The sequence below is a fragment of the Jaculus jaculus genome, chromosome 2 (assembly GCF_020740685.1).
Source record: "Jaculus jaculus isolate mJacJac1 chromosome 2, mJacJac1.mat.Y.cur, whole genome shotgun sequence".
NCBI lineage: Eukaryota > Metazoa > Chordata > Mammalia > Rodentia > Dipodidae > Jaculus > Jaculus jaculus.
This window is the reverse complement of record NC_059103.1, coordinates 121,739,306-121,757,708: the sequence shown is the minus strand read 5'-3', so window position 1 is coordinate 121,757,708 and position 18,403 is coordinate 121,739,306. Positions and strand designations below refer to the sequence as shown.

At 39.4% G+C, this 18,403-nt stretch overlaps 1 protein-coding gene across 21 annotated transcripts in view; it reads left to right on the top strand.

The window, feature by feature from the left end:
* St18 (ST18 C2H2C-type zinc finger transcription factor) overlaps positions 1 to 18,403 on the top strand; it is a 130,567-nt gene that overhangs the window by 95,888 nt on the left and 16,276 nt on the right. For all 21 annotated transcript variants that reach the window (XM_045143611.1, XM_004653367.2, XM_045143608.1 and 18 more), the window contains 2 exons: positions 5,566 to 5,811; positions 12,173 to 12,288. In XM_045143611.1, the coding sequence (XP_044999546.1) occupies positions 5,566 to 5,811; positions 12,173 to 12,288 (362 nt within the window). The remainder of the gene's footprint in view (positions 1 to 5,565; positions 5,812 to 12,172; positions 12,289 to 18,403) is intronic.

The window sequence follows — 18,403 nt, the reverse complement described above, 5'->3', positions numbered from 1 at the left end:
TTCACCAACCAGAGGGTTCTCTGTGTACTGGACTGTGCCACCACAGGTTAAACCCAGCCCCGTATTCTGCCTTCAGGGTGCTTCCAGAAAAGCAAGAGAAAAGAGTGTCCTCCCCAATCAGAGCTCAACATACTCTGCACAGTCTCCGGCAGATTGTGATTGTGAGGAGATAAGATGGTCACAGCCACGAGCTGGGAATGACCGATTTCTCCCTTTCTCTTCGCTGCTATCCAGTCTTCACATGTATGCAGTGGGCATCTTTTCAGTTGTGTAAAGCACCAATCCCAGAATGAATTGAGGAGTACAATGTGACCTATGACAAAATTTGTTAGCACACCTTTAATCCCAGCACTCGGGAGGGAGAGGTATGAATTCAAGGACAGCCTGAAACTACAAAGTGAATTCCAGGTCAGCTTGGGCTAGAGTGAGACCCTACCTTGAAAAACCAAAAAAAAGAAAAAAAAAAAATCAAGCTAGAGCCTGAGAGATGGCTCAGAGGTTAAAGGCACTTGCACGCAAGCTTGCTAGCTAGAATTCAATTCACCAGCCACCCACATAGAGCCAGCAAAACATCCAATTGCAGCAGTAAGAGACATCATGCACACACACACGTACATGTAAATGAATAAATATATTTTTTAAAAAAAATCAAGCCATCTTTAAAAATGTCATACATACACTTGGGGCTTATATGGATTTTTGTGTGTAGGTGTTACATGAAAGCACACAATTGACTCCACATTCAAGAAGAAGCCTGAATCAGCAGTGATTAGGGAAACCTCCACTCTTGAGCAAGATCATGGAAGCAGGTGTTGTGTTCTGGGTCAAGGGAAACTTGAGTGCCTTCACACTCTAAAGCCATTGAATAACAATACAGATGTTCCTGCTGCTGCACACACTTAAGCAACCGGGCACCACGTACATATCACACACACTCAATGCAGAGAACATCTGCCTGTATCTATCAGGACGGGTCACTGCCCGAACTATATCCCACTGCATCCTGAAAACAGATACCAAAAGGAATTCCTTATTTGTAAAAATACCATCTGGTCTGTGCCTAACACACTGGCACCACCAAAATCTCTTGCATGTGGTTGAAGGGATCAAGAAAGAAAAGAACAATTTGTACTTGGGTTCTTAGCAGATACCATAAAAGTTAAAGAGTAATTTTGTCTGAAATATTAGTTCTCTTGATTCCAGTGCTTGTGTTGGTTCTAAGACATATATAATATCTTCCATCTTAATTTGGAATTAATATGAGCTGTGAAGGATAAACGAACTTCAGCTTTCAGTGCCTCAAAGTCTTTTTGTCTGGCTGTTACTCCTGACAGGAGCCTAACCCTGGGCACAGATGGACAGTTAGCAAGCATCTTGGGTATGCTGAGTGCTTTTTGCCAATGTCACTTGAGAGTTGTGCCAGCCCACATAGATACATGCCCCCTTTTCCCTCCTCCTACTCTGGTCCACAGAGGTAGGAGCATGCTTTGCAGTCTATCTTTATCCTCATCACTGCTGCTTGCCAAGCATTCTGTTGTTTGTTTTGGTGTTTTCCCCACCTGTTTAGACAAAATGACATATGCACAGTGTGCCTTACAAGAAAACAAAAAATCGACACTTACTTGAAATATATAAAGTTCAAAGTCTGTTTTTGCTTGAACAAGGCCTAGAAACAACATGATGTCACTGTGCTATTCAGGCTGCCAGCTTGTAGGCATAGCCTGGTGACCAGGATGGTTAGAACTCAATAACCTGAACACCAGAACGGATTCTACTATACCTTGTGGGTGAAACACAATGCGTGTCTTGGGCCAGGGATCACAAGGGACTGATTGCATATGTGTATTGAAACTAAATTCTTTTTTTTTTTTTTAATTTTTTTTGGTTCATTTTTTATTTATTTATTTGAGAGCGACAGACATAGAGAGAAAGACACATAGAGGGAAAGAGAGAGAATGGGCGCGCCAGGGCTTCCAGCCACTGCAAACGAACTCCAGACACGTGCGCCCCCTTGTACATCTGGCTAACGTGGGACCTGGGGAACCGAGCCTCGAACCGGGGTCCTTAGGCTTCACAGGCAAGCGCTTAACCGCTAAGCCATCTCTCCAGCCCAGAAACTAAATTCTTAATAACTGGCTCTTAGCTGGCCATGGGGATGCATGCCTATGATCCCAGCACTGGGAAGGCTGAAGCTGAGGAGGATTACAACTTTGAGGCTACCAGAGCAAGACCCTATCTCAAAATAAGTTAATAAATGGATCTTTAACCTTATGAGTAGTAGTGTAGGGGGTTATCCCTTTCGGTATTCAAAAAAATAATGAAATTGTTATTGTCATTTATGGAAAACATACTATGTGCCAGGTATTGCTCACAGCACTCTGACCATATTAACCCTTATTCTTTCCTGAAATTCTATTAAGAAAGTGATATTTTCCCATTTTTCAGAGGAAGACCTGCAACACAAAAGTATCAATTATTTTCTCTAAGTGGTACAACTGTATTAGTTGGGACTGAAATTTCAATTCCCACCAACCTTATTTCTATGGCATTTGGACTGTAAGCCCACTGGGAGCTTCAGAGACCACAGTGTCAGAGCCCCCAAATTTGGGGAAAGTGGTTCTAAGTTTCATTTAAATTGTATGCCTTGCATTAGTTGTTTCTCGTCTGCATTCTATCATTCCACTTTATTAAATACATTTCATAGGTTTATTATCTTGATCATTTCAATACTCAATTACCATTCAATAAGAATAGAGAGACCATGCTGTTTTCTATTGCAGTTATGTTAGGACTTTCCCATCACCTGCTCTTCAGCCCATAGTTATTGCACTAACTGCAGAATGTCCCATTTAATAGATGTATCATGATTTTATTAATCATTTCTCTGCTATTGGACATTTAGGTCACTGGCTTATCTCATGGGATATATAAAGATGACAATCAGTAGCTCTATGAACTTTTAATTTAATAATTATTAATAATATATCTACTGTTGCCTTTTACTGATAAATCTATATTTATAAATGAACCTCTTGCATGCCAGAGCAATCTATTTTTCAACTTTTCTGTTTTCCAAAATATAGTGTCATTATCATATTAAGTGCTTTCTCGATAATTTAATGACCGTATCTATAGTAGGTAGCATTAGCAATTCAAAAGTACCTAACATAGATACTCTTCTTAAGTTGAAAGGTACAGGAATATTTTCAGATCTACACACAATCCTCAGAAAACATAAAGTGTAAATATTTAAAACAAAGATCCCAACTAGCACTTGGGAAATCAGAGCGTGGAGGGCATGGGGAAAAGGGCCGCGTGAACGGCAGCGCTGGCCCTGCCCCTCGGCCAGCCTCTCCCACCTCCCAGCTATTTGTACATTGTGTTGCCATTTGGAACTTCAAACACAGAGCGAGGATGCCTAGTGATATTGCTCTGAATAAACTGCCACGCTGAAAATGTGTGATCCCCATCTATAGGCAGAAAGGACCCCTGTCTGTTACTGTGTGTAATTGTTGGATGCATCTGTGCACTTACTTAAAGCCCATCTGTACCCCAGTCTCCAACATGCGGCCTGTCCCTCCTCATGAAGCCAGGTGCTCAGGGCTGCCGGCTGGGGCCCCTCTTTCAGATATTAGGAAAGATTTTTTTTCTCCAATCAAATTCTCAGTACTCAAGATATATAATCATAAAAACTCCTAGGACCACTCATTTTTTAACCATACTGTTAGAAATTCTTTTTCTATAAAAATTAAAGTCTATGTGAGTGCTGTCTTGGAATAGTTGGTAATTTTCAGAGCTCGAATCTGCACTATTTATGGGTTTTGCACTATAAAACTCTGCAGCCCAGTCACATGGCTTCTTTTTCCTAAGCCATCTGTCACAGAGGTCTGGAATTTTATGTGAATGTTGGTTATGCAGTCTTAACCTAAGTTTTTTTTTATGAAAAATGTCAGCAACTACAATATTTAGCATTTTACTTTACGTTGGCCATTAAACTTTATTACTATAGCTCTGTTTCATCACTATAGTTACATATCAGCTATAAAGCCAAAAACTGCTTTGATACATGACTGGCAGAATATAGTGTGAGATCATGTAGAGAAGGAACATGTGGCACTGATATGGTTAATATCTTGGATTTTTGTAAGTAAGGTTTATTAATTCTGGTATAAAAATGTATTTGATATTATACAGATGGCATAAGATGTTGTGGTTACTATGTTATTATCCTGGATAAGCTGCACTGTCAAATTCAGGGCTTAAAACTATCACAGGAGATTAAACTATTTACTAAAAAAGGACAGAAAGATATGGCCAAAGCATCTTAGTACAACATATTAGAAGTGTATTTACCTCCCGTAAATATCATGCAGCAAGTCTAGCTGGAGGGCCGAGAGATTAAAATGTGAACTATGCAGGTACAACTAGCAAATCGAGGAGGAACTTGTATTTTTCCAGTTAGGCACCAGCAGGAAGTCCAACCAGTGTACTAAGCCAAGGCTCCATGACACCTGCTGGGAGACAGACACAAGAAGGGCTTAACGTGCACACCCTGGGCAGTAAGGAGTGACTACAGGACTAAGGATACCGCTGACATTTAAAATAGACATCTGCTTTGCCAATCAAATTAAAAAAAAAAAAGAATAAAGAACTTGCGGAGAAGTTAATTCTAAATTAATGGGTGATGGTGGAAATATCTAAAGATGTCATCGGACCCAGTTGGAAATATGGCAGGTGTGTTTTTCCATTTTGGGGAGTTAGGGTATGTTGACAGTTTGTGATTATAGACAAGCCACCCTACAATGAAAATATTGAAGATCTAGACTATGTGAGCACTTTATTGAGACTACAACCAAACATTGAATGAGGCACGATTCCTTAAATTGTTTAAAATAAACTTGGATAAAGGTATCCCAAAGAAGGAACCCTTCAAAGTCATTTTAATTCTTATACTAAGTGTCTGGAAAACAAACACATTTATCCTAAAGTTTTCAGTGTAGAACTTAAACTCTGGTGAGCCTATCTGCTTACCTTCAGGCCAATAAAGCCTTTCAGTTCAGATAACCTAGAATGAAATGCAGCTTTCCAGTTACTCTAATATCCCAATAAAAATTCTCTGCTGGCTGGTTATGTTTGCATATTTCTAATGTTGAGTGACTCCTGTGAGGTTGGGAAGCTACATGTCGCTTTTGCTAAGCACAAATGTTAATGCTTTAAATGATGGATTTGGAGTGATATTTATATGAAGCCAAAAAGATTTAAAGCTGAACTTTAAAAATATGTACATATATAAAATAATTTTAGCCAATACACTTAGTATTTGGGACATCTTATTTGTATTAAGCTTACTTTATTTAAACCCAGAAACATGAAGCTCCCTAATGGGGCTGCTCTTAAAAGTCTGCCTAAGAATTGAACATTACCCAATGCAAATCAGAAAGCTAGATTTAAAAGCAGATAGACTTCCATAAAAGCTTGCATTTAAAATTATCCCTTAAAAGCCCCACATGGTCAGGCTATAACCACAAACTGATTGAATGTTTCTCTGTTTCTGTTCTATACCAGGGAGCTGAGATAGAGGTGGATGAAAATGGTACACTGGACTTAAGCATGAAAAAAAATCGAATACCAGACAAGGCTACCCCCCTCACTTCCTCCAGTACTACCATTCCTACCCCGTCCTCCTCTCCGTTTAAAGCAAGCAGCATTTTGGTCAATGCTGCATTCTACCAGGCCCTCTGTGACCAGGAAGGCTGGGACACACCCATCAACTACAGCAAAACCCACGGGAAGGCAGAGGAGGAAAAAGAGGTACTGTGTTGATGTGTCAATCAACTAGTTTTAAATATTATTGATAAAGTGAGCCGGGCGTGGTGGCGCACGCCTTTAATCCCAGCACTTGGGAGGCAGAGGTAGGAGGATCACCGTGAGTTCAAGGCCACCCTGAGACTACAGAGTTAATTCCAGGTCAGCCTGGACCAGAGTGAGACCCTACCTCGAAAAAAAAAAAAAAAAAAATAAAAAAATAAAAAAAATATTATTGATAAAGTGATGTTTTTAAATTTTGGAATAAATGTATTAATGAACTCAACTTTTCCTATCACTTGCCTAAAATAATATGTTGTTCTAGTGACCTTTACCCCACAATGGTGTCAATTGCCTGCACTTCATTCATAATCTGTAAGGGGCAATGCACTGCTCGCGGCTGAAATGCCAGTGCAACTACACCGTCTGAACCACAGGCTCAAAGATTCAGTACAGTTAGGGACAAGGAAGGCTTTTGGAATCATAGAATCATTTGAGGTACTGGAGAATTGGAAATGTTGTATGTCTAAGCCACATCAGCCCTACAGTGAAAGAGAGATGCTTGTGCATTTGGCGATCTCAGAGTGGGCTTCATCCCCAAAGCCAGAGTTTTGTAATGGAGAAAATCACCTAGCCCTCATCTTTGCAGATGGCGCCTAAGAGCCAAGTAAAGGAGATGACTACATAGCCCTGACTGTTTAGGTTCCGTGTATTTGCAGATAGCCATAAGGGATCTAGGAGTTCTGTTCAAGGACTGAGCTACCCATTTGCTACAGAAATGTGCCCCATCTTTTTTAGATACTTGAACTTCAAATACTTGGGAACTAGATGCAACTTGACTTTTACTTTAGTATCTCGAGTGAGGATCAACTTACATGGTAGTGGTCACAGGATCAGGTGGAGTGCAGGTCCTTGCTGTTTTTATCTTCTGGCTCCTTCCATGTATTTTCTGTGACATCTCCAAGTGCAAGCAGTGAGAAAGGTGCCAGAGATGCAATGAAGAATGTTGACTTGCTTCTGCTATTCATGTTACCATAGCCTGTGGGTGTGCGTTCATCTAGTGGGAGGGCTGACTTATAACTAAGTGGTGCCAGGTTTGGTGATGCGTGCAGTCTCAGCACTTATGAAGCTGATGCAGGAGGATTGCGAGTTCAAGGACAGCCTAGGCTACATAGCAAGATCCTGTCTCAAGAAGACAATAAACAAGTGAAAAATAGCACAAACAGATACTCACTGGTGGTCAGAGACACTCAGAACTCAGCCCCTAGGAAATGAGACCAGCACTGTGTCACCACGGTCAAGCCGCCCCCTGGAAAAGATGAAGGGACTCACACAGCGGTACAAGTGCGCTACTGCCTTTAGGTCATTCGGCTTGACTTTTTCAAAGTCACCTAAGTACCCAGAGATGACTAATGAATCTAACGGAGTACAACATTATCTGAATTGCTTGGGACCAGAAGAATTTTTAATTTTAGAGTTTTTCCTCCAAAAGATATTTACATAGACTTTAGCAGTTGAACATCCCTAACTCAGAGATCCAAAAAGATTTGAGTGCCATTTTGATCATTGGATTTTAAATTTTCAGATTAAGGCTGTATTTTAGAAGAAACTTGTGTAAGCATAATAAATGTTTGGTGATAACAAATGAGAAAATAACACCTGCCAAGCATAGAAAGTTTATTTGCCTGAAGTGATGGCCACAGACGAAGGTGTATCCCTCCTCCCACTGCCATCCCAGACCTTTGTAAAAGGACCAAAGTTCCATCTGACTTCTGACTTCCCTCCACACTTGCCTGAAATGGAGCTGATAGGCAGCAGGCAAGTTGCTGGAAAGCACAATCACAATGAGATCAAATCTGCTGTTCCCATCCCACTATGTAAAAACTGGATTTAGAAAAGGGAGACACCCTCCAACTTACGCAACTGTTTCATCTCTAGCCAGGCAGTGTCAGGCAGATCATGGCATATGGCACCTGGCCCCCTAAAGGAAAACTTAACCCTGAGCACGAGGTCTGAAGATATGGATTGAGAAGGAGTCATTCTATTCCAAGGGGCCAATGCTCTACAGAATAGCTATGACTGTATCTGATTTTTGTATGAATCGCATACAAACAAAATTCCAGCATGTTCTAATACCTAATTTCACGTGCCAAATGGCATCTAGACTTTCTGTCGTCATCCCTATTACCTTGGTCAGTGTGTTCTCCAGAAATTCTTTTACAGTATTCGTAGCCAGTTTCAAGAGGATCAGATATGAGTAGAAATGGACAAAGATGCCCTAGGATGGGCCCTCCTTTCCATGTAGGATATCAGGGATTCTGTGACAATCTTACTTTTGTGCTAAAATGTCAACATTGTATCCTTATATGCTGAGACCACTCCCCCATCACTTCTGTGGCTATCTCCAATACCTAATGACTCATAGAATGAGTTTCACACCATTATATCTTCACTTTACAATCTTCGGGGGAGGGGTTTGCAGAACTTTTTAAAAATCTGGATTCATTTTGGCAGCTATTTAGATTCAACTGGTGAATGCTTTCAACCTACCGCAATATAGGTTTGTGCTACTGCTTCAGCTCTCTGCAAACACACATGCACGCACACAGCATCACACACACACACGACACACAACACACACAGAGGAAGGGATTTTTTTTTAACTATATTTTTCTCGGGTTGGCTTACTTCAGGGCTGAGAGGACAAAAGTCTTATAGCAGCAGTTTTCAACCTAATTATTCCGAATCTGGACTTTAGAATCTATGTTGAGTTGGCATTGTCAAGGGGGACTTTGAGGGCGCTGAATGTGTTCTTGGACTCAAAGTGCTTGCCCTGGGAAAGCTAATGCTTCTTCCACAGCTCTCTGTGCAGGGTGAGTCAGTGCTTCTGGAGAGAGAGTTGTGGGGATGCACACAAAGTGCTGCTGAGTCATTGCAACTCCCCGATGCAGTTTCTTGCCTTTGTTCTTTGTTCCCTCATCTGTGCCAAGGTAATCTATGAACAGAGAATATTTTCACATCCTGTTCTGAATCTTGAAAATGGCAAATGTGAAGCTGGATAGATATTTTGATAAGGTAGAAGGTATTCAGTGTCCTCATGTAGAAGGTGTCTGAGGAATACCTGGGGGGAATACCTCATGCAGTGAGAATAAAGACAAGGACCCTTTTCCACAGGGTCTCATTATTCCCACAATCCAGCAAAGCAGGGTTTCTAACATTTCTATAGAAGATCATTGACTTTCAGGGAGGTAGAGTCATTGCCTTTCTGTATAGAAACCAAGGAATGGGACTGGAATTCCCTAAAAGGAACGTGGGGTTAGTAGAGACAAGGGAAAGAAAATCACCAGAAAATAGAGATTGCTTAAGGAATATTAAGAAACTAAATAGAAAAGAAAAGGGACAATGAGAGGAGAGGTAGTTTGTGTTAAAGTGTGTAAAAGCTATCATCACCTCAGGTGCTGCAAGGATGCGGGATGAAAAAGTCCACTTACTCAGACAGATCTTTATGATGGGAACAAGGAACCCAGTTCCAGAACTGGTTTTTTCCTTGTCGTTTTCTATCGAGCTGGCCTGGATTCACTGGATGCAACCCCAACAGTGTGTAATGAGCTTTTGAAAACCTAAATGTCTTCCCTCCCCTCTGCCCCACCTCACAACACTAATACCACTAGCAACTGGGTGATTGTTTCTAATTCATTGTTATCTAGTTCATATGCACAACAGTTGCTTAATTTTGATGGTGATTTTCAGAAAATATTGTCTGTCTCTCTGAGTGAAATAGCCTATCCAGATGCCCCCTTTAAAAAAAAAAACTCCTGAATTTGGAAAAAACTCAAAATATCTCGAAAGGAAAGTACTGAGAAATAACTAGGGCTGTCAGCTTCATTCAACTGTCAGTTCTCCAAAGATTGCAGGGCTTAAAATGTTAAAAGTGCCAGATGCTATTATCTGTTATTCATGTTACCATTATGTTCTGGTCTTTGCTGAAATCAATATAAACTTCCATCTGTATATTAAAAAGAATTTCATCGTATACATATACTCTCAGCACACATACATATATATATAGTACATTCTCTGTCATGCAGTTTGCCCAGGAAAAATTATTTTCACAATGATACTTTATGTTTTGGGGAGAAATGGCTGCTATTTAGGAATTTGCCCAGTATAAAATGGTTCTGAAACAGAACTATTCAAGAATTTTTAGAGATGGCCACCTGCATTTTAATACATGTACTTGCTCTACAAGTTTGCAGGATAGAATGTTAAATTAGCACAGCAAAGGTGGAAAGACTACCACTTTACAAACAGCTGCATGCACGAGAGGCTGTATAGTTTTAAAAGGCTATGAAATATTTAAAGGTCATCACCAATAAAGCCATCCTGTCATGTTACTATGTTAAATTAAATGCAATATATCCTGCCAGACTTGGTTTTTACATGCATTTTAGTCAAATATAAATTGAACTTTCATATTGATCATATACTTCAAAATCCCCTCTATTTTCACAATTTCTATAATATACAGGTTGAGCCCACAGACTATTGGAAACTTTCTCATGTTCATCTATTAATGCTCATGCCTTCTGAGAGAGATTTTGTTCTCAACTTTACTGTAAAGAAAATAAGGAAATGACTATTTTTATCTCATGCTACTTTGAGAGAAACTCCACTTCTAAATAGAAATAACAAAGGCTCTTCCACACTGAAACAATATTGGATTTAGCTTCTGCATATGCTTACAAAAAGTCAATTTTTCTAAACTTAAGATGGAAAATACTACATAAAACCAATCCACATTAGTCCAATGTAGTAGATGGTGGGTCAGGGTTAAGGTTTAAAATTAGGAATTCCTTTAGTTTAGCTGTTTTCACAGTAAAATTTAAAAGAAAAATGCTATTTGTCTATTATATGGAGGTGGCTTTAAAAATATTGATAGCACTGGATTTACTACAGCAAGCTCATGTGTCAGGTTGTTGATTGAATTGTTATGTAAGTAATGAACAAGAGAAATTACATTCATCTAGATGACAAGGCCAATGATTAATTTTTTTGTTTTGGTTGGGAAACATCTAGGGACTTCTTGAAAAACTTGCTTTTAATGTAGAAGCAGAATTATTAAAAATTATATTATGCTGTACATATATTGATTTGATTTAATTATTATTAAAATCCATAAATAATTATTTAATAATTCAATTGAAACATTCACCTTATAAATTTCAAAATAATTTGCTCACTTAAATAGATCAGTGTTTTTGAGATTTACATGTTAACTTTATATATTAGTTAGTCTACCTTTAATGTTAAATCCAGGAAGTATTATAGTTACTGGACATAATCTTAATGATGAAAATAAGCTAATTATGCAATTGATAAAATTCATTATTAAGTTTTAGCGAAATTATATATCACTTAGTAAGTAAATAATTTAGGAAACTTAGTGAGTCTTCCTTATGGGATCACGAGCAGCATTAAGCTTAAAAGACCATGAAAATCAATGACAACCAACAAGACATTTCATCTTAAGAATAAAAGCATTACAAGATACCAACTTACGAAAAATGAAAAGGTAAAAAAGAAAAACAAGAAGTAAGGTCAAAATAGGGACAATTACTGAGAAAACTGAAAATAAATGCCTAAATATGGTGGCCTCAGCTATTACATACTTAAATAATTGAGACCTTAATTGCATGTAGATTTGGACGAACATTCTATTGACTACTGTGTTTAAAACTATGAGGCAAGGGCTGGAGAGATGGCTTAGCAGTTAAGCGCTTGCCTGTGAAGCCTGAGGACCCAGGTTTGAGGCTCAAATTCCCCAGGACCCACGTTAGCCAGATGCACAAGGGGGCGCACACATCTGGAGTTCACTTGCAGTGGCTGGAGGCCCTGACACGCCCATTCTCTCTCTCCTCTCTCTCTCTCTCTCTCTCTCCCTCCCTCTTTCTCCCTGTCACTCTCAAATAAATAAATAAAAATAAACAAAAAAATTTTTAAACTATGAATCACTTTCACAATGTTCTTTTAATTTAACTATTGTTGTGAGAGCTGTATATTATAAGAACTAGTCTGTGTTCCTCAGGAAGTATTTATTGTACAATAAAATTTGAAACATACTGTTATAGTAATAATTGCGTAGTTCAAGAAATGTTTCTCTATATTTACTAAGATGAAAACTTTTTAAAAGTTTTTTTTCTAAAACTATAATTTCTTGTTATTTGGATTAAAGTCCATAACAATTAGAACATATTCTTTTATTCATTATCATATTTCTTATACATATAATTTGTGATACATCTTCAAGCCAAAACTCAAACCTGATGCTCCTTTTTTTTTCTGGTTTGTTTGTTTATTTGTTTTCCAGAAAGACCCCATGAACTCTCTAGAAAATTTAGAGGAAAAAAAGTTTCCTGGAGAGCCCTCTATGCCAAGTCCAAAACCCAAGCTCCACACAAGAGACCTTAAGAAAGAACTAATCACGTAAGTGTCCAGTGTCCTGCTCTGGAAGATTCTATAATTAGACAAGTTCACAATTGTAGATGATAGTATTCTGGTTTTTACAGCTAAGTTTAAAACTATTTTAGGACAATTTCAACTAGTCAGTACTTAGGTATTCTTCATGTACCTAAAGCTATGCACCAAACTAAGGGGGCTTTTGAGAAATGTGTACATACATGGTCTATGTTAAGAAATGGAAAGTCAGCTGATTTAAAAAATGAGTAAAATGTAGAACCATTAGGCATATGGCTTGGCCAAAAGTTCTGTTAGAGATACCTCTGCCCCAGAGGGGCTTGACTTGAGATCCACTATTCTTGCAACACTCTATGCACATTACTACTTGGCTAAAGGAATGAGTGGTTTACCTTCACAGACAGGTTTGTGACCCAGAAGAGTTTAAAGGACAATTGCCTTGATTAGACCATTAACACAATGTATGTCTGTAACGAAGCATCACATTAGAACTGTCTCCCTCAGCTTTCTGTCACTCTTACAAGAGACCAAAGATAATCAAGTCAAGAGGAAGAAAAGGCTTCTCACAGCTCAGGGTTGCAGTCCATGGTCACTTGTTGCCTTTGGACAGAGCAGAACATCATGGCAAAGCACGTGGTAGAGGAAACCACTCATTTCATAATGTCCGAGACACAAGACCCAGCACACCTTTCAAGGGGTCACCTCCAGTGACCTTCCTCTAGGCCATACATTCTGTAGGTCACACCACCTCCCTATAGTGCCACAGGCTGACAATCAAACCTTCAACACAGGGCCTTTGGGAGGCATTTCAAATGCAGAGCATAACAGTTGCTCATTAAATATAAACAACTACTATGTGTCAATAAAAATCAAAAGTAAGCCAGGCGTGGTGGAGCAATCCTTTAATCCCAGCACTCAGAAGGCAGAGGTAGGAGGATCACTGTGAGTTCGAGGCCACCCTGAGACTACGTAGTGAATTCTAGGTCAGCCTGAGCTAGAGTGAGACCCTACCTCAGGAAAAAAAATCAAAAGTAAAATCAACACAAACCAGATTACCTGAAGGCAGTAAGTACCACTTACAAAAAAAAAAGTAGTGGGGGGAGGAGGGAGGGTATTACCATGGGATATTTTTTATAATCATGGAAAATATTAATAAAAATTGTGAAAAGAAAAAATAATTAAAATTAAAATTGAAAAAAAAGTGGTAAGTGAATGAATGAAACTCAAAAACCAATTTTTCAAAAGTAAGTGGTGATGATGTACTAAGCATGTATAAGCATGCATGAATACACACATAGCTGCCAGTTAAAGAGTTTCCAAGACCACACCAGCACATGTTTGCTCTCTTCTGCATTCCACTACATAAAATACATTTTTCCATTTAAATTTTTTTTAATCTCTCCCAAAAGAGCTTCCCAATAGACTTTCTTGTTCCCACTGCTTTTTTAAGGCTGAATTCCTTCGGAAAATTGTCCATAGTGTGTTAGTCTCCTTCCTGGATCTTTTACATTCTTATAGCTCAACCCAAAGCCCTGTGCTTGTGAAGCTCTCCATCCCCATCCCCATCCCCCAAATCTGGAGGTTTGTCTTTGATCCTCCTGCCTGATTGATGGGCAGCAGGTACTATGATCATGCCCTCCTCCATGACCGTGACCCACCATCCACAATTGGCTCCTGGGACCCCTCAACTATAGAATTTCCCCACCGCACAGTGACTCCGTCATAGACTTATCATGGTTCTTTGACATTTACAGTGCCTGGGACGCAATCCTAGGGCCTTTTCTCTCCTCTGAATCTGTTGTTCCCAGCTGTGACCTCCAGTATACATCCACCAGCCAAACTGGTACAGACCCTTCCTTCCATATCCTCCCGTCTCATTCTTCTCACAAAGCATGCTGGGAATTACCTGACAAGGCCTCACAGTTGCTGTTCTCTTTTCCCATGATCTCTTCCCATCCTCTCTTCCCTCAACTGTCACTTGCCAGACAACCTCCATTCTACTGTAGTTCCTCAACCTGAGCCCTGATGCTCCTAACCCACATTCCAGTCTTTCCATGATCAGTGGTGATCCCTAACTAGTGTGTATAATTACCTCCTCTGGCCTTCCCCTCGCCTGCTGCCCTCGCTGAGAATAAAGCCAAGAAGCATGGCTCCTCTTCCTTCCTTAGTTTTGCCCTTGACTTTGGTCATACTCCTGGTGCATAATACTGAGCCTCTTATTATAATGCACAGTGACCTGAGGGACACAGTGCACATTTCAATTGCTGGCCAGTGCTACATATCGTGACCTTATACACTAGACAATTGGAATCATTCTCACTCCAGCTTCAGTTTACTGAATGGACATGCAAGGAGTGTTTAAATAAGCTTAGACATTGCATTTTATAAGGGTGTCACAGGCAAGAGTGACTGGCATGAACAGTGTGCTCTTATGTGAATTCAGTCTCCACCTGGGGCCTCATGGCAGAGACAATGTGAAGAAACCTATTTCATTATCATAAGTACCTTACAAGTAGCAGCCTAAGGAAGGAGAGGTTTCATTTTGGCTGAAAGTGTCTAGGGGATGCCTGCCATCATGGATGTGTAGGCAAAGGTATGGCTGCAAGAGCTGGAAACCACTGCCACCGTCTGCTGCCACCACCAGGAAGCAAAGGAACAGGGAGCAAGGAGTGGACTGGGCATAAACATCAAGGCCTGCCCACCCTGACCTGTTTCCTTTGGCAAGCACCCACCTCTTTAAAGACCTCCCAGTTACACATTCAGAATTTTGATTGATTTGTTTTACGAAAGTCTCAGTGCTCAAGATGCCACTTTGTCTTTATTATATTTCACGTTATTTTTTCTATCTTTTTTTTTTCTAGGCAAGCCCGATGTATTGGCCTCTTCTTTTATGCAAGAGAGTGAGAGAGGGTGGGCTGAGAGGGAAATAATTGGTGCGCCAGGGCCTCCAGCCACTGTAATCAAACTCCAGATGCATACACCACCTTGTGTGACATTGCACACTTGTGTCACCTTGTGCACCTGGCTTACATGGGACCTGGAGAATTGAACATGGGTCCTTAGGCTTTACAAGAAGGACCTTAACAGCTAAGCCATCTATTTAGTCCTCACCTTATTTTTATTTATTTATTGAATATTTATTGCAATATTTATTTATTTATTTATAACAGGTGATTGTACTTTACTAAAGGTAAATGCTTACCAAAAGTTGGTCAGGATATAAACGTCTTAAATTTTGTTGACTGTCTTGTAATTTGCATAGGTTTGAGTACCACTGAGGGAATTGAGTAGTTTTCTTCTTTTACATTTGGTATTTTTATCTGTAAACATCCCAAGAAGGTATCACCCAACTAGTATTGGTACATGTAATATTTCTTTTGTTATAGGGTTTTTTTTTCTAGATTTTTTGTTTCTTTTTATTTATTTATTTATTTATTTATTTGAGAGTAACAGACAGAAAGAGAAAGAGGCCGAAAGAGAGGGAGGGGGGGTAGAGAATGGGCATGCCAGGGCCTCCAGCCACTGCGAATCAACTCCAGATACATGTGCCACCTTGTACATCTGGCTTATGTGGTTACCGGGGACTCGAACCTCCAACCTTCAAACCAGGGTCCTTAGTTTTCACAGGCAGGCACTTAATGGCTAAGCCATCTCTCCAGCCCTTTTCTTGTAGATTTTGATGTAATATAGATATTAGAATCCTATCACATCTTTTCCTACTACAGTGTTGTCACTAATTCTTTATTCTTTTGATCTTTATGTTACACATGTGTATAAGAGAGAGATGTGTGTGTATGCATAGTGTAAGTACAGATGCAGACACCCTGTGTACATGCATACAGAGGCCACAGGAGAATGTAGGATGTCCTCCTCTATTGCTCTTATATGTTATTTCCTTGAGAAGGAGTCTCTCACTGAAGTTGTATCTGCCACTTCTTTCTTTATGTTTTTGGTCACACTGGCTGATTAGCAAGTCCTAGTGATTCTTCAGTCCCTGCTCCCTACAAGACTGGCATGTATGACCACACTCAGCTTTTCATTTATTTATTTTTTAATACATGGGTACTGGTGAACCAAAATCATGCTAGCTCAGGCCCTCATACTTGTGCAGCAAGCACCCTTTCCCATTGAGCCATCGCCCCAGCCTTTATTTTGATCTTTTTATACCCTCAAACTTAAAAATCAGCTAGATGCATATGTTCTTATTATATTCCATAGGTAATTTATAGAAAATTTGTTTAAAAATCAGTGTCAGCTGGGTATGGTGGTACATGCCTTTAACCCCAGCACTCATGAGGCACAGGTAGGAGGACCATCATGAGATCAAGGCCAGCCAGCCTGGGGTTACAGGGTGAGTTCTAAGTCAACCTGGTCTAAAGTTAGACCTTACCTCAAAAATAAATAAATAAATAAATATCAGTGTAACTTCTTTGCGTCTTTTGATAATCCTAAAGAGTATAATTAAAAATATAAGTAGGGGCTGGAAAGATGGCTTAGCAGTTAAGGTGCTTGCTTGTGAAGCCTAAGGACCCACATTCAAATCTCCATGCCCCACATAGCCAGACACACAGTGATGCAAGCATGCAATGTTGCACATGTGCACACTAGGGCACATGCATCTGGAGTTCATTCACAGTGGCTGAAAGAGCCTGGCATGCTCATTTTCTCTCTCTCTCTTTCTGTCTCTCTCTCAAAAAAAAAAAAAAAAAAAAAAGAAGTAAAATAAAACAAATGCAGTGCATTTTAGAACACTAGGTGGTGACATATTTCCAAAATGGAAACCCTGAGCACTTGAAACACCCTTTATTCTCTGAGTATCCCAGCTTTACAATGTTAAGAAATTTATCTGCATTTAATGGCTGAATTGTACCAGCAGGAAGAAAATTTGTTTCAATGTTATCACTGTTAATTTTTTTCTGTACTTTAAAAAAAAATTCTATTTTAGTGTCTGTATTTTCTGATATCCTATCCAGGAAGAGAAACAGAACAATGAAATGACCCAGGTTAGATCAGACACTGAAAAAATCAAATATCCCTTTGAGAACTATAATGCTTATAGTCACTTGCCATTACATGAAAATGATTGGAATGTGTTCATTGGAAGAATACTTAGAAAGAGACAATATTGCAATGTTGCTAATCCAAAAGTATGTCTTCAAAAGTCTAAATTCTGTATTTGACATACATAGAGAGACTAGTCCTTGCTCTGGGCAGGATGCCTGAGAAAACGAGATGCATGAATTACACAGCTGACTTTCCCATGGATTATTAACTCCTCCACTCTGTAGTTCTGAGTAAGCTGGGGTCAGTCTGCTCACTCCCAGTGAGTGGCTTTCCAATAGTATCCGAGGAAATGAATGACCAAGAAACTAAAGCATCTCTATTTGGAAGGGAAACTTCTTCTAAGGACAACTAACTTCTTATACTATTTTTAAAATACACATATGAAGCCCACAATATGACCAGTTCTGAGGATAAAATGAAGAAACGGATCATAATGCAACACCTTTGGCATATGGCCCAAGACCCTATTCTTGGGGTACTTGTGAATTTGGGATTGTCTTGCTGGGTTATAGCTTTGTGGGAAACTGCTTAAGAGTTTCACTAGCTAAGCCTTTTGCCTATCTCTGTGTTGTCAGTAACTTCCCCACCTTAAATATCGGTTTACATTTCAGTCAGAAGTTTTCTTCTGGTGGTTTCTAAAAAATGTTTACCAAGTTACCAATGTAGTCTTGCTCTTAAAATCCTACAAAAATTTCTTTATATCTATCCAACTGGTGCCAGTATTTATGACATCTGCTATCATAATAAATCATGGAGTTAGAATGTTTATTCTGTAAAAATTTATCTCTTCAAAGAAATAGAACACTTGATTAATGACTCACAATATCATTAGAACACACTTTTTAGTATCACTTCCCTACATTATTTGAATCAAAGAACAGAGATAATGTAGGAAACAGATAGCTAAGGAAGTAACCCAGCATGTTCTGCTGCTTAGATTTCTTCTAGCTAGTCTATTGGCGCTAATCTAAAAACTAAGCGAGTCCTTCACGCACTCGCATGTCCCAAACAGTGCTATTTTTTTTGTTGTTGTTGCTGCTGCTTGTTTTGGGATTTTTGT